General features: G+C 40.4%; 1 protein-coding gene across 7 annotated transcripts; it reads left to right on the forward strand.

The window, feature by feature from the left end:
• The first annotated feature begins 182 nt into the window (after positions 1–182).
• Positions 183–15,492, forward strand: tacc (transforming acidic coiled-coil protein). Of its 7 annotated transcripts, XM_030384576.2 has the most exons (11): positions 4,408–5,178; positions 6,563–6,764; positions 6,829–9,093; positions 12,443–12,753; positions 12,827–12,891; positions 12,956–13,027; positions 13,083–13,187; positions 13,256–13,417; positions 13,492–13,641; positions 13,722–13,903; positions 14,255–15,492. In XM_030384576.2, the coding sequence occupies exons 1-11, from the start codon at positions 4,738–4,740 to the stop codon at positions 14,260–14,262; spliced, it is 3,963 nt and encodes a 1,320-aa protein (XP_030240436.1). In that variant the 5' UTR covers positions 4,408–4,737; the 3' UTR covers positions 14,263–15,492. The 7 variants fall into 7 exon arrangements, with proteins under 7 accessions (XP_030240437.1, XP_089118958.1, XP_030240438.1 ...); XM_030384577.2 differs by lacking the exon at positions 4,408–5,178 and adding an exon at positions 183–446 and having other exon boundaries at positions 13,722–15,492; XM_089262832.1 differs by lacking the exon at positions 4,408–5,178 and adding an exon at positions 183–446 and having other exon boundaries at positions 12,485–12,753; positions 13,722–15,492.
• Positions 15,493–15,496: the final 4 nt, after the last annotated feature.

Consider the following 15,496-nt stretch of genomic DNA (forward strand, 5'->3'; position numbering starts at 1 on the left):
AAGTTTAAAATAAAAACTTATTCAGCCTTTTTATTTAAAACCCATTGTTGATAAAATATAAAAAACATATTATAATATTTTTCTTACTAGAAGCAAATGTATTGAATGGAAAAACTCACCTGAGCAGAACTTTTATAATCCAGTTTATGCTCTAATGTTGTTAACATGCTATAAATATGTTATTTCTGCAGTTGTGTTCTTCTTCTGCCGTGCGTCGGACTTTAAATTGTAGCGGCATTTTTTCCCCCAACGTGTTGTGCTAGAGTCTGTAGAAATTCCTTAATATTCTTTGTTTTTAAAAGTATAATTGTTTGCTTTCACTGCCATATAACCTCGATGATATGGAACTAAATGGACCAGATGCTGTAAATAGCCAACAAATGAACTTAAGCCTTGGCAGCCGCACTGTATTAAAGGAGCTCAATACAAACGATGGCGGCACAAAGGTAAGTCAATTAATCAATCAGCGTTGCCCGGCTGAGTGATTAGGCGTGCCACTTAAAGGCAAATTCAATAAAACACAATTAGAATTCACTTTCCACAGCATATTTATACATGCCTATATACATAATTATGTACGTGTATGTTTGTATAAATGTGTTATATGTGTGTGAGCTGATCTGTGCCTTGAGTTTTCTGCCTTTATTGGCTTCCGCGTCGCTTTTGCATTTCGGTGATCGTTGGGCACCCCGAAAATGCCGCCGCTGACTGCAGTTTAGTGTTGCTCTTTCTGATGCTTAACAGTATGCATATGTATTTCGCTTGTTTATATTTTTAATTGTTAAACTAAAGGGAAAGTATAAATATGTACATATATGTGGCAGACGGCTTATCAGAAGTGTATATAAAAATATATATATGTATGTACATACATTCATTTATACATATTCCTAATCTACATATTTATATTCGTCTCTGTATTCAGCAAAACAGAGTTATGCGAAACTGAGTAATTGACCGACCTTAAATAAGTATTGATTATATATATATATATATATATATATATATATATATATATATATATATATGAATGTACTCCTAATTTGTCCATTTTAATTATATTAACTATTGCAGGAGGCATCATAATTCTTAATCTTGCTACACAATTGGCAAAAGTTTCATACAGATAAACTATGGCCTCTGTTAATAACATGATAATGTTAACTTCACAGCTGTCGGCGTCTGACTTCAAATAGAAGCGGCATTGTTTTCTATCGCGTTTTGCTAAAATTAGTATTATTTGTTTATACTTATTTTGTCTTATTTAAACTAATAATTATTTCTCTTCGGTTATACACCCTTTTTTAGAGCTATGTTACTACTGGCAACTGGGCGGGTGGAATTGGCAAAAGCAAAAGAAAACACAATTAGCATTCACTTTCTAATACACAAACTTATAAACCATATACATACATACATAAGTACATAAACAGATGCATACATATACTTGCATATACGAATTTGTTTGTGTGTGTTTCTGTTTGTTCTGATCGCCCATTCTGCATTTTCTGCTTTTATTTGGCGTTGCTGTTGCATTTTGGTGATCGATGGGTTCCTCGCTGCACGCTCGCTGCAAACCGCGAATGTCGTTGTTTCTCCTGATGTTTTACATTTCGCCTGTTTATATATTCTTGTGAATAATTCTACGAAAAGGGTATTTTGGCTTGAATTTAGCAGGCTTATCAGAAATCTATAATATATTTCTAATCTCTTCAAATATGTCAATATGCCGCTGATGATTTAATAAAAATGGGATGTATGAATTATAGAAATGTATGTAACAGGCTAACTATAAGTTTATATATATCTTAATTATACAGTTTTAAATTCGAATATGTTAATAGAATATGTAATTAGACAAAAATCCGAACTACGTGGTATGCTTAGTGTTGGTCTCTCAAATTTCTGTGATTACAAGAGACCATAACTTTTGGCAGGTTTTTGCCAGGGTATATGCCAGTCTGTCAACTCTCGGCTAGATCACTTTTACTTATTATTATGGCTTGCTGTCGCTATTGCCACTGCTGTCCGATGTTGACGTTCAGTGCGTTCTACAAGTCGCGGCGATCGGACGTGGAGTAACTCGTAATATATACATATATACCCCGTTCCCAAATGGGCAACAAGTCGGGCAAACACTTGAAGTCCAAGGAGTCCGCAACGCTGGATGCGGTAGACAAAGTGCGCAAATTCCAAAATTATATACATACATATATTCATTATATCTACATATACGGCTTTGTGACCGTTAAAACGGTAATTTGCCATCTGCACTTGACATGTTCAATTGTTTATGCCGGACAACGTCCAGATGTGCCAAGAAGAAACAACAAAAATTATAATGTTTCTATATATGTATATATATTATGTATTGAAATATTTATTTACCACGTCAGAGTCTGTTTTAAATGCAGCCTAGTCGAAGCACATGCTTTATGATTGTTTCCTGGAATCAGTCGGCGTTTTATGACATTTGGATTCGGTTTCCATTCCACGGCCGCATTGTAGATGCATCTTTTTGGGGTAACTTTCCGGGCATAGCAAAGTTCATTGACAACTCGCTAAAGATGATTATTGTCGCCTCCCCCACATGAAATGCTGCTGTCTGCATTTGTTTTCGTCTATTTATAGGCTAGGTTCAGATTGCCTTCACCCTGCCCTGGTCTGTTTGTTCTTCTTCCATATGCCTTTTGGCGTCTCGTTGACTTGTTTGCCTATTGCATTTGGTTATGTTTTGATACCCTTTACTTGAGTACAAAAACTAAACTCCTACTGCAGTGGTTCTATCGAATTTCAAAAATAAATATTTATTTTATTATAAACTAATTTTCTAATTAGGTTATTACACAGACGGTAAGATCTGCAGCTAAAATATTTTGTTATTTATATACATTGTTCTATATTGCGCTTAGTGAGAGAATTATCGATTATATACTTTTAAGATCATAATATTATAGGTTAATTTAATGAATCATAACCCGATTTATTATTTATTTATGATATAATTTTGTTGTGAGTTTGTGTTAGCTAATTACAGGGTATACCGCAGTCATTATCACATAGTGCATGGCCACTGTTGGTTGTTTATAGTTTATAGCTTGGCTGTGTTGCTGTCTAATGTTGCACTTAAATGCACTGCAGCTGCAACTGTGCAACTGTGGAACTAGAACTGCGACTGCAACTGCAACTGTGAAATGGGTACTGCTAACTGGGCATAGTATCTATGGCTATATCATGTCGTGTCACCTGTCACGCATTGCCAGCAGCTTCTACTCTGGCTCGTCATGGCTCATTGTGTGATATTTGGTTTCTCTCAAAATATGCAAAATCAGCAGCTATTCGACGTGGCTACGTGAAGGGGAGCCCAGGTGGTGGCTATGTGGAGCACTTCCTCAAGTGCACGATGCGCAACAATGGACGCTGCGGGATTGCATGTCTCTTACGGCTGTCACTTGGCATCCACATGGCGCATATACAGGGTGCTTCCCCTAACACGGGCCCACCGAACGTAGCTTTCTTTCATTAGCCCAAGCAGCATTGCCCTATTATTGTGCCCTCTTCTCTTGCCTCTCGCCAAGTGCTCTTCTCTCCTGCGCTCAGCTTGTTTGTGGTTGCATTTGTTCGTTTTGCATTTTATGGGTTAGTTGGCGTCGGTTGCGCCTCAAAGACGGTCGCATTGTGCTGCCCCACTCGACTGCGGTACGATCAATAAATTGACTAAAACTTCAATTAACTAATTGAATTGCATCTGCCGAGCACCCACACGATGCGAGTTAAGTGATTACCCAAAGATCGAAGGAGATTAGAAGATTAACTTATTAATTGAGCTGTAATTGCATCAGTGTGTGGAAAGTGAACATAAGTTGATGATCATAACTGCTCAAATACTCTTTAATCAACAGAAATAAGCCAAATCTAACGATCACTGATATTAATTGCACACAAATGGATCATTTAAGCTTAAACAAATATTGATGATCAGTGAACTAAAAATGCTATTACATCTGATCAGATCATTTCATTTGATCAGTAGATCTTGAGTTTAAAATCAATTAAATATTAAACGAATTTGAATATATAATATCAGCTCACGCAGTTGCGGTACATAAGATCCTTGAGAACTACCCAACATAGATCACTTATCATCATATTCTAAGATCAGCTGAGATTTAAAAATAAACCTTGTTTATTAGAGATTAACTGATCGTTTGAGAAAGTGAATAAGAGAGAGAGAGAGAGAGAGAACGAATACCTTTGAGGGTTGCGCAGAGTGTAAACGTTGAGATCGTTTTGTGGATGTCATTCGAATAAGCAGCGATGCGGCTCTCCCTCTCTATCTCACTCTCTCACATACACCTATGCACATACACGTACACATACACACACACATGGCGCCGTCGCAAGGCAAATTGAAACGAAAAAATATTTTTAAATTGATTTCAAACAACGACACGAAACGTGAAAGACAAGACAAACGAGAGCGGACTACGCATCCAAATCGGATCTATTATTTAATGATGAGTGCAGAAAAATCAAATAGTTTTTCGAATAGTAGGCGGCAATAGTGGAACTCCAAGATACTGATATTACACAAATATAAAAATATATTTGTATATATATAATAAGAGGAAACGTTGATTGTTTACTGTCTGTGGCACGCGCAGTGAACCGTAGTTCGTGCGAAGCAAATCGTGCGTGGAGAGATAACTTACGCGTAAGGAAAACATTTTCACACAAATGGATTTCCTATCGAATCTCATTAAACGACCTCACAGCATTGCTGTGCCCGATTCAAATTCAGTGGCTGCCGCCGACGCAAAGAAACCAGATAGGGAGACCGATCCAAGCTGCAATTCGAGTGCTCCCACAGCTGAGCTTAGCTCTAGGCACACTTCACCTAGTCCTACATCGCTGATTACCTTAGCCATGAATCGCTGCTCCCTTGATACGGATCTGGAGAATCTGTTTGATTCGGCTGCCCAGGAGTTGGATAGCCTAGAGCAGCAACACAATAAATTGATCGAGCACGTGGAGGCGGCGCCTGTCTCAGGCTCAGAGTCAACTAACGAGCCAACCAATAGCAATGATACCATCAAACAGCTGCTCAATGAGATTAATTTCAATTTGGATCAAGTGAGCGCACGTGAAATGGAGCATTTGCAGGCAATGAGCCTAGAGGTATGTGTGTGGATTGTGTTTGGGTAAAACTTGGCTTGACCTTCGCTATAGGGTAAGGATTGGTGGGTCACTGAAGAAATAAATGAAATCAGCAAATAATGCAAAATGCAAATTCATATACATTATATACATTCCACTGTATGTGGACTCTATTCATGTTGTTTGTGCGTTCCACTTGTACAAATTGCGATTGCCCATTTGTATAATTCGCTCAGAGCAAAGCACGAATTTGCCAATGCCCAGGCGCACCCCAGTTACAAGTCACCTGACTGGCTGCCTCCTGCTCCCTTCTATCGCCCGATCTGACTTTAACCTTGTCGCTTGCAATTGCTCTAATTAAATTGCGCTTGCATTTGACGACCCACAAGGCCTTCCAACAGCGGAACATCGCGCCGCCTGCAATTGGAGGCAGACATCGCCACACGCCACAGATTTAATTTCTATTAATTTTATTTTGTTTTCGCAAAGCGCCAACGAACAGATGCCGCCATGCGACCCACTTACCCCAGCCGCTGTACACCTCCGTCCACCCTTACAATGCCCCAAAGCAAGCGCCAGAACATTATTCTGGCTGCTTTTAAAATTAATGACATTTGCTTGTCGGGCCGGGCAACGATGGGTACTGTATATATTTGTGTGTGTGCGTATGTGTGTATGTATCTGGGTGCGTGTGTGGAAGTAGGTGTGTCACTGCCCCTAACTTGGTCAGCTATGGGTAGCATTATATGGGTTGCTTACGGCATTTTATATGGGTGTCAATAGTATGCATGCCTTAGAAAGTAACTTAGGCACCAATGCGTTAAACATGTGTGTGTGTGTGGATGATGTGGAACGCGAGCTTAAAATAAATTTAAATAGGTTCATACACCTTGAAATTAACAGAACATTAAATAAATACGCCATTCTAGTCGGCTATATATTATATTGGAATTCGCATTCCAATTGGATTATAATCTCGTATATATGGGCTTTCCCGTAGGGCACCCTTTGCCATTTACCTAGATTCGCCCGGATTGTGTCCTATTTTGGTAACCAGCTAAGCTACCAAATGTGGGGCATGTCAACGGCTCTAGGGGGCAGCTGCTTCTGCTGTCGCCCATGAATATCGCCAGCGACATCATAATGATCATAAAGATGATAATCTTCTCTGTCTTTATTTTTACTTAGTCTTCAGCTTGTTTACGTTTTGGCTGCCAATTGCTTGGACTACGTCTGCTCTCTCTGTTAATTTATTTATTTTTCATAATTTTTCTTGAGCTTTGCAAAAGTCTCTCACAGATTCATTCCACACGCGATGCGCAAAATGTTGAATATATTATTATTAATTTTAATTTAAAGATTCAACTATTTACTAATTGTATTATTTTTGTCGTTTGTGCTACAGCTGAGTCCGCTGGCTATGAAGCCCTCAACGACAAGGCACAGCCTGGAACAGCAGAAGGCACTCGTCGCGGCAATGCGTTCCACACCACAGCCGGATACGCCAAACAAGGATTTGGAACAGCCCTTGCTTAAGTTAACAGGTCTGCCCGAGTTCGACGAGACTCAAATTCCTGAACTGGCGCCACTCAGTGCCGACCTGGAAGGTGAGTGGGCTAGCCAAATAATGAGTGTGCTTCCTATTACAATTTATACTCTTTGTTCCCACAGCCGAATTGAAGGCGGATGTAAGTGGTGCTCCCACGCTCAGCTCCACGACAGTTAAGTTGAGCGATCACGATTACAATTCCGATTCGGATGTCTATGCCGAGTGCCTCTCGCTGAATAGCGTCAAGCTTTCGGCGGATCAGTCTGAGTTGGAAGCTTACTCGAGCGCCTTAAATGAAGTGCTGGAACAACAGTTGTCCAATGCGACGGCCACAACGCTGGAAAATACGCTTAGCGAGGCGAGTACTGCTCATAACGATAGTTGCGAGCCCATGGATGTGGATGATATAAATGAAACAATGGAAATGCTGAAGGATGTGCTGGCACCAGAGGATCATGAGCTGCTGCAGCAACAGTTCCTAGGAGGCGCAGTACAGCAAATGCAAAATCATCAGCAACAGCAAATGGCACAACCAGAGGTGCACCACAAGGGGGAGGAATATCAAGAGCAGCATAAGGTGGCGGATCTGCAGCAGTCAAAGCAAGAACAGAACACGGAGCTGGAACAGGTTTTGCCAAAACCAGATCCCATTTCAATTTCCCCACGTTTATCAGTACAGCACATGTCAAAAAAAACGGAGGAGCCTGTGCAAACAGTTTTAGTTCCAGACACTCAATCCATAGCTGAAATTGAGCATAAAGCTGTACATAATGATCAAACGCTGGAAAAATTAATAGAACAACCAGCTCCAGTTTCTCCTTCGCCGCCATTGGCCACATTGCAAGCAGCGCCATCAGCTGTGTCGCCAGTTCCTTCTGCAATGTCTCAAGTGGAGGACCAATTAGTGGAGGAGCCCATACCAGAATCCGCTCCAGTTGCCAAATCCTCTTCTATGCCAGTGCCACCAGTGGAATCGCTACCCTTATCGCCGCCCATACCCACACATCGTGCTAAGACAGCTAAAGAGTTGGAGGAACTGATGACTCTGCAGGGATACGCTCAGCCGCCAGAGGAAACGGAGCAGTCAGAAAATGATTTAGCTTCTAAGAATAGTAGCTCGCCCATAAAAAAGGAAAGTTTGCAATCTTCAATGGCCATACCCATTGCTTCTGTGGTGCCCAAACCAAAGTTATTCCCAACGCTAGAACTAAATATAAGCGACTCTTCGCAAGGACCTTCTTCAGCGCCTGTATCTCCCACCTTCCCAGTCAAGTCACCCGAAGAGTCGCCAACTCACTTTCCACGCTCGCCGCGTGCACCAGCAGAGCGGGATGAGATGCCCTACCTCGAGCCAGCCATTGAGCAGAGGGAGTGCCTAGCCGGCGTCATAGCCAAATCGCCGTTACCCGTACAATTGACGGTAACGAAGCCCAGTCCAGAGAAGCCGCAACAGGATCAGCAGCTGAACACAACTATTCCTTTGGGTGGAGGCTCACCACTTAATGGCACCTTCGACAGTAATAATGTGGAGTCGTTTGATGCGGATGCTGAACGTTCTGAACGTCGCACATTTGGCGTACCGCTCGATGCAAGCTTGGAGCGGCAGCGCCGTACATTCTCAGTGGTATTAGATCAGCCAGTCGAGCACCAGGAGATACCTAATCGTCAAAGCAACTCCGCTGCAGCCCAAGTCAACGAAGAAGACAATCAATTAAATTCCACTTATGGAATGCCACTGCAAGCAGCTCCGGCGGAGCAGCGACGCACCTTCTCCATGCAAAACAATATACAGCAGTTGGAGCAGCCGGGCATGCGAAAAACCTTTAACCTGGAACAGGACGCATCGCCTGCAATGGAGGCCACCGAGGAGAACATCATGTCTGATGAATTTGAGCCCATGGATGTAGATATGTCGCTACGTGGCAATACTAATTTAGAACAGACTACGAAATCTGGCGATTTTGCCTCCCAGCTGGCCGAGGCCCAAGCTGTGACACTGCCGTCGGCACCGGCGTCGCCGCCTCTGCCCGCACAGCAGCATGCCCAGCGGCAAATGAAGTTGGAACAGGAACACCGTTCATCTCCGCCGCTGCCTGCTCAGCTGAAACGTCCGTCCATACATAAGGATATACCAGCCAACGCAACGGTTGTGCTCGACGAGCAGATGCTGTCTATGAAAGAGCAGCTCAGTGCCGGAGACGAAAAAGAAGATGTATATGTAGAGCACTTTGGTGCCATGTCTCCCATTTCAGACGAGCTCTTCAAGCAGCCGCAATGCATCAGCACCTTCGCCAAGGCCAACAGGAAAGCGTCCATCCCAGCCAGCGTACCCGAACAGGAACAATTCTATGATGCTGACTTCCAAGATGGTGCCAGCAATAATAATAGTGAGTAACGCGCCTTTCTATAATATTAACATTGCATCTGGGCTAGTAATATTCCCTCATATTCATTAGAGATGAACTCGTTACTAATGGTATGCCATATGAATTAATATAGATATATGTACATATGTATGTATATAAAATCGTATTCCTATCACATCACGCACTCATCTTTAAATACAAAACTCATAGAATAATTCTGCTCCCCCTCATGCCAACATTCCTAGAGGTAATACACTACCGTTACGTTCGTGACCTTAGCTCATCAGCTGCCAATGCGTGGGAGACGGGGTTGCCACCTCGACTTCGGCATTTGAACTTGGAATGCCGGGGGCCGAGGTTTCTTCATTTGCATGTACCGCTGCCCGCATGCCCAGGCAGCCGCGTCTAGCTATAAAAATAAATCACAACATGCAAGGCAATGAACCTGAACTTCAGTTCCATAACATAACTGCATGCCAACAGGAAGGGAAGCTACAACAACAATGTGCCGTCAATTAAGCGCATAATTTTTGACTGCACCACAGCTGTCTGCAGGGTTTTGTTGTTTTTTCCTGCATTTTAATGCAGCCGCTGTGTTTCGAAATGCCGCATTGCCCCTTTGGTCATCCATTCACTCACACACACACACTAATACTTTAGGAATGAAATAGTGTGCACGTTTTTGCCTTGCGCCCTCGCACTCCCAATCCAGCAACTCTCTTATTGACACTCTCGCGCTCTCTGCGCAGTCGAACCCTTATCAGCATGTCGTAATCACCGCAACAATTTTGTCTCCACTGTGACGTCACGCTAGCAATTGATGGACTGTCGTCTGTTAGTATGTGTCGTCGATGAGCGCATTTATATTTTTGAGTAATTAAAGAAAGGCGTTGCCTAATAAGAAAATTGCTCATACAAGCAAAGTAATGCCATTTAATGAGTTTTGTCTGTCTATATTGAGGTTTACGCTTAATTAATTTAGCATTGATGAACTTATTTTCGAATTGTGCGCAGTTATCGTTATCGCTGAATAAGAAAATGCAGCTCTGCTTCATGAACACAAAGTGCATATCGATAGAATGTATCTCACATTGAAGTTGAAAAAGGGGCGTGAGAAATACAGTATGCCCCAGCTAACACTGAACTAAAGTGAATCAAAAATATTTGAGAAAATATTGCAAACAGAAAGATGAAATTTGTCGGTGCATATTTCTAAATAGTTATAGTTTCTTTATAGCTCATTGCTCCCGCACATTGTCTGTCTCACTCTCCCACGTATAAACACACTAAGCATGAGAATCTTGTATAGAACTTGCCCATGCACTTTTACTACGCTAGTCAGCAAGGCAGCCCCAGAACCTACAACGTGTACACAACACACTCAACACATTCATATTATTTTACTCTCATCATATGGCATGGCGCGCACTCTTCTCTCTCTCTCTCTCTCGACGCTAGCGCACTTGCTCATTGCATACGCGTCACTGTCAGACACTCCAGTCAGAATCCAACTTGACTAGCGGCTCTCCGTGGCTCTCTGACTCAGTTTGTGTCAATGTGTGCGTGTATGTGTGTGTGCCTGCGTGCGCTGGTTTTCTTATTGGCATAGGAGAAAAGTAAGCATATTAGCATTCCATTTCAGTTAGTTTTCAACATTTGACGTTGTCGCCACAGCCTCTTCCCGCGTCGCACAGTCGGTGAACAAAAAAAAAAAAAACGTATACGCCTCTTTCTTTTTTGTGGAATAATCGTTAAAAAGTAAATGTAATTGAAAATTTTTAACATAAAAAACAAATATTTATTGTATTGGCTATGTTTGGAATATGTTTGCTCTATGTTTTCTCAGTGAAATTTGTGAAAATTTAACCATACGCTAACCAGCTGGCCACACTTCAATAAAAACAACAATAACTCGCGCAGTTACAGAAAAGTGTCAATGACAAAATGCGAAAGAAACAAAAAGGAAAAAAGCATAAATAAAGCCACAAGCTGAGGACGTAGACTTAAGTAAAAAGTTGTATTTTTTTCCACTGAGAGCGAGAGCGTAACAATTTACTGTGTATGTGCGTTCGAGTGTATGTGTGTGTGCGTGTGCAAGTGCTTGGCATTGTGTGTGGTTGTATGTGCGTGCGTGTGTGGGCGCTGCGTGGTTACGATTAACATTGAGTATTTTAATAACTGTAAAAAATCTTGCAAATGCAAAATATGTAATAAAATGGACGGACACACGCAATTAAAAATGTGGCGCATTGTAAAAAGATTTTGCGCGAGTGCTTTCTCATGCGCCAGCTCTCTGAGCACTCTCTCGCTCTCTCTTTTACGCTCGCTCTCTTCTTGCTCTGTGTCTTGTCAATGCAGCAGTTTGTCAATTGGTCCGTCATACAAAAACAAGAAGAACAAAACTCAACCCACTTCCCTTGGGCCTTCATACTACGCTTGCAGAAAATGACTCACAGGCCGTAATTGCGGCTTCGGTTTTTGTTTTGTTCGCGAAATGAATTTGGCAGAAATTATGCTTATATTCTAGTTGTTTTGTTTTGCTTTGCACCCTTTGGAAGTTGAGTGACCCGCATTCTCTATTCGCAATCGCTGTATCTGTGTTTATCTAGGCCTGCCCGGGTTTCGCTTCTTACTATTTTTAAAGCTGCTTCCAATTGACATTTGTTTATGTTGCGGCGCATGTTGGCCGATATAATGCGACACACCTTACATTAGGACTGCGGGTGGGAGAGGGGCAACCACCCTAAAGGGCAGGGCACACTTTGAGTCATTCTGCATCTTATTTAAATAATGTCGCATTCGTTCTCGTCATTTCCCTTCCGCTTTTGTTTGCAAAGGTGAAGCACAAAGAACAAGAGACAAAAGATTTCAGATGCTTGCTGGGCATTATGCGCTGCACATACGCAAATATTGGGGAGCATTCACACAGAGAAGCATTATGTAAAACAAATAAATAACAACAATATATCAAATTATCAGGAATATATAAATTTTTTTAACAAGTTTAGGCATATCTTATCTTCATATATTTCAAAATATTTGTGGTAAACTGATTCATTTAGAAATTGTACCGTAGCACATTAATAATTCGCCTATGTCTCAGCAACTTTCTACGCCAATAATTGTCATGTGCCTTTTTTTTTTTTGCTTTATCTATGCGACTTATAGCCCAGTCGCTATACATGAATATATTTATAAAGAGTGATCCTAAAACCTGATATAATATAATATGTTCTATTTACGTACTATTTCCATTTGTGATCTAACTTTTGTATTTATCTATTCTCTTTTTCATTGAACAACAACAAAATGCACGCGCATGTACTCATAACTTAAACACACGATCGACACACACGTTTCACATCCAAAGTTATACTCAATTCATCTGATTTCGATTATCTGTACACAAAAGGCAGCAGCAATGCGCCCGTCGATCGGAGCTCTTTGCTTTTGAAATTCGATCCACTTTTGGGTGCTCCGGTGCCAGTGAATCAGTTGCCGCAACAGGAGCAAGCATTGCTCAACATACTCAGCAACAACAATAATATAGCACGGGCATTGAGTCCTACCTTGGAGGAGCACGAAACAAGCGGCAGCAACCATTCATTCGCAAGCGAATCAAGTGCCAAAGGAGTCACTGGAGCTCAAAAGGATTTCAAGCCGCCAGTGGATAGAACAAAAGTGAGTTGTATATGCCAATTGTCTGTAACGAATTTCTATTAATAACACATTAAATTGTATCTCTTCCTCATAGAAACATGCTAAAATGAGTGTGGACGTTATCGATAACGATTGCAACAAAACCTTCGATAATTCAAGGTGGGTAAAGCAACAGTTTAAACATGTTGAATGCATTTGTAATATACTTTATTCCATTTACCAGTCTGAACTCGGAGGAAAAAACACACAAGTACCACAATATGGATGAGCTTGAGAAGAAAATAAAAAATGAAGTGTAAGTAGTAACAATCCCAAATATGCAAAAAATTATATGAAATATGGTCTTTTAGCACCCGCTCCGAGGACATTGAAAAGAAACTCAAAGAGGCCGAACAGCGCGAAGAGGCTCTTGTCAAACGGATTACAGAAAAGGATAAAATAAATGCAAAACTCAAGTGAGTTATATCAGAATTATATTGGACTTGAAACAGAAACACTAAACTTACAATCCACACAAATACAGCGGCGTCATTGAGGCCTACGAGAAAGCAATCGCAGAACTTATACATGACAAGGAGCAGCTGGTGCAAAACCATGAAAGGCAAATGCAGGAAGTGCAAGCAGATCGTGATGCCAATTATCATCACCTAACGTCGCTGGAAACGACATTCTCAGATCTCCATGTGTAAGAAAAAATAATAATAAGAACTCTTTATATATCTATATACTAATCTTATTGTTATCAATTGATAATTATAGCAAGTACGAAAAGAGCAAGGAGATGACCGCACACCTGAAGCAGATCGAGGAGAACCTCCTGGAGGAGAAGAAGAGATCACTGGATAAATTGCGACAGCAGGAGCAACGATATGAGCAAATGAAAAGCCATGCCATGCAGCAAATGGAAATGTATGTAAAGTTTTCGAAAACTAGTTATTCGTTAAATTAACACACCTCTCTCTATCTCTCTCCCTTAATTATCTATGAAGTGCCAACAAAAAGCTGGCCCTTCTTACAAAAGAGCACGCGGATGAAATGAAAAAGTTGAAAGCTTTACTCAAAAAGGAGGAAGTGTCGCGCATTTCAACAGCAGAGCAGCTGCAGCAAAAATCAAGGGAGAATGCGGATCTGCTAAAGATATGCGAGGAGCTTATCTATGATAAGGGACAAGGTGGTAGTAGTTAAACTTCACCCGAGTGGATTATTTTGCGGCCTGAATGTATTTTCTACATATATTTTACGCTGTTAACGCGCACACATACATGCTCTCTCACACATACACATACACACATAGAAACACTCACATATTACGGCATGTGGAACGCATGTTTGTCGCATGTTCACTCACCGATTCGCGTACTATCTCATTACATTTTGTAATTTTTGTTGTGTGCTCTCGTGAATTGATTGAGAACTTCATATTAAATCTCAATTATTAAGCTGTCGTCTATTTTGAACTGGAGGAGTTGCCCCAAACACTATGTCTAACTATCCATATATATGTATATTGTACTACTTCTAGATTTTTAGTTTACACACACAACACCAGCAACAACAACAGTAGCAGTAACAGTGCGCCGAGCTGCAAATGAGTTCCACACAAAAGTTGAAATCCACACACTCGCCTCACTAATGGGTGTTCGCTCCCCTCTCCTCAAAATGTTACTAATTTCTTTCGAATCTGCCTTTTGTTTAAGTTTCATGATATTAATATGTTATTTACTGAAAATTCGAGTTAATTTTCATGCTAAATATCAGATGATACTTTTTCCCCATACACAAACACACTCACATACTTTGAATTGTTTGTTGTGTTTTATAAAATGATGAAAATTAGAAAGAAACTTGGCAACAACTAAAATAGAGATGAAAACAGCGTACGCTCGATGCGTGCCTTTATTAATTGTTTAAGTTTAAAGTTAGTTTAATTTAAATTAAAAAATTTGTAATAATTGTATTAAGCTTGAAATTCTGTATTACATAATAGTACTAAAACTAAAAGCATAGAAAAAAAAAACATAAATCATTACAAAACAGAAAAAAATCTATTTATGCATTAAAGAAATAAGCTAATTTTTTGTTTGAATTACAGCTTTATATGAATTTTCATTTGCCTTGCACTGAGAGTGTTTGCCTTAGAAAAGCAATAGTCAGATTTAAAAGGAGCGCGTGTGCTTAGGAGATCCCCTAGCCCTTCCTTGACACATCCTTGTCCACCTCTATCCACACACGCGATCCACACAAATTTCAAGCATCTTATATTGTAGCACGCTTTGTAGGGACAATACCGCCTCTAAGAACTATAAATGAATTTTACTTCCATCTATGACATTTATTTAGATGTAAGATGCTGAGAAACAGAAGAGAACAAATACCATTACAAAGTTGTTAACACACAAATTAACAAAAGAATTGTATACAAACATTTGTACCCAGTCCATGTAATCGAATATTATGCTACTATACCGACATATATAACGGTATACATATACTATATATTTTTCTAAAACTGTAGCATTCATTAACACATGCGCTTTAAAACAAATTGAAACCCCTTGAGAGAAAAAAAAACGCAAATCCATTATGTTGTTTGAGATTTAAAATAAGAGGAAATGATATATATCAATGCGCTGTAAAAAATACACATAATATATAGTATTAACGACGTGCTGGCACATTAATAATATGTGCAGCGGCATGTGCATGTAAAGGTGATGAACAAGTTGCATAATTCAATAAATACAAAATATGTACGAGTAATTTT

This window comes from Drosophila navojoa, chromosome 2 (genome assembly GCF_054131105.1).
Source record: "Drosophila navojoa isolate 15081-1374.11 chromosome 2, UAZ_NAV_1.0, whole genome shotgun sequence".
NCBI lineage: Eukaryota > Metazoa > Arthropoda > Insecta > Diptera > Drosophilidae > Drosophila > Drosophila navojoa.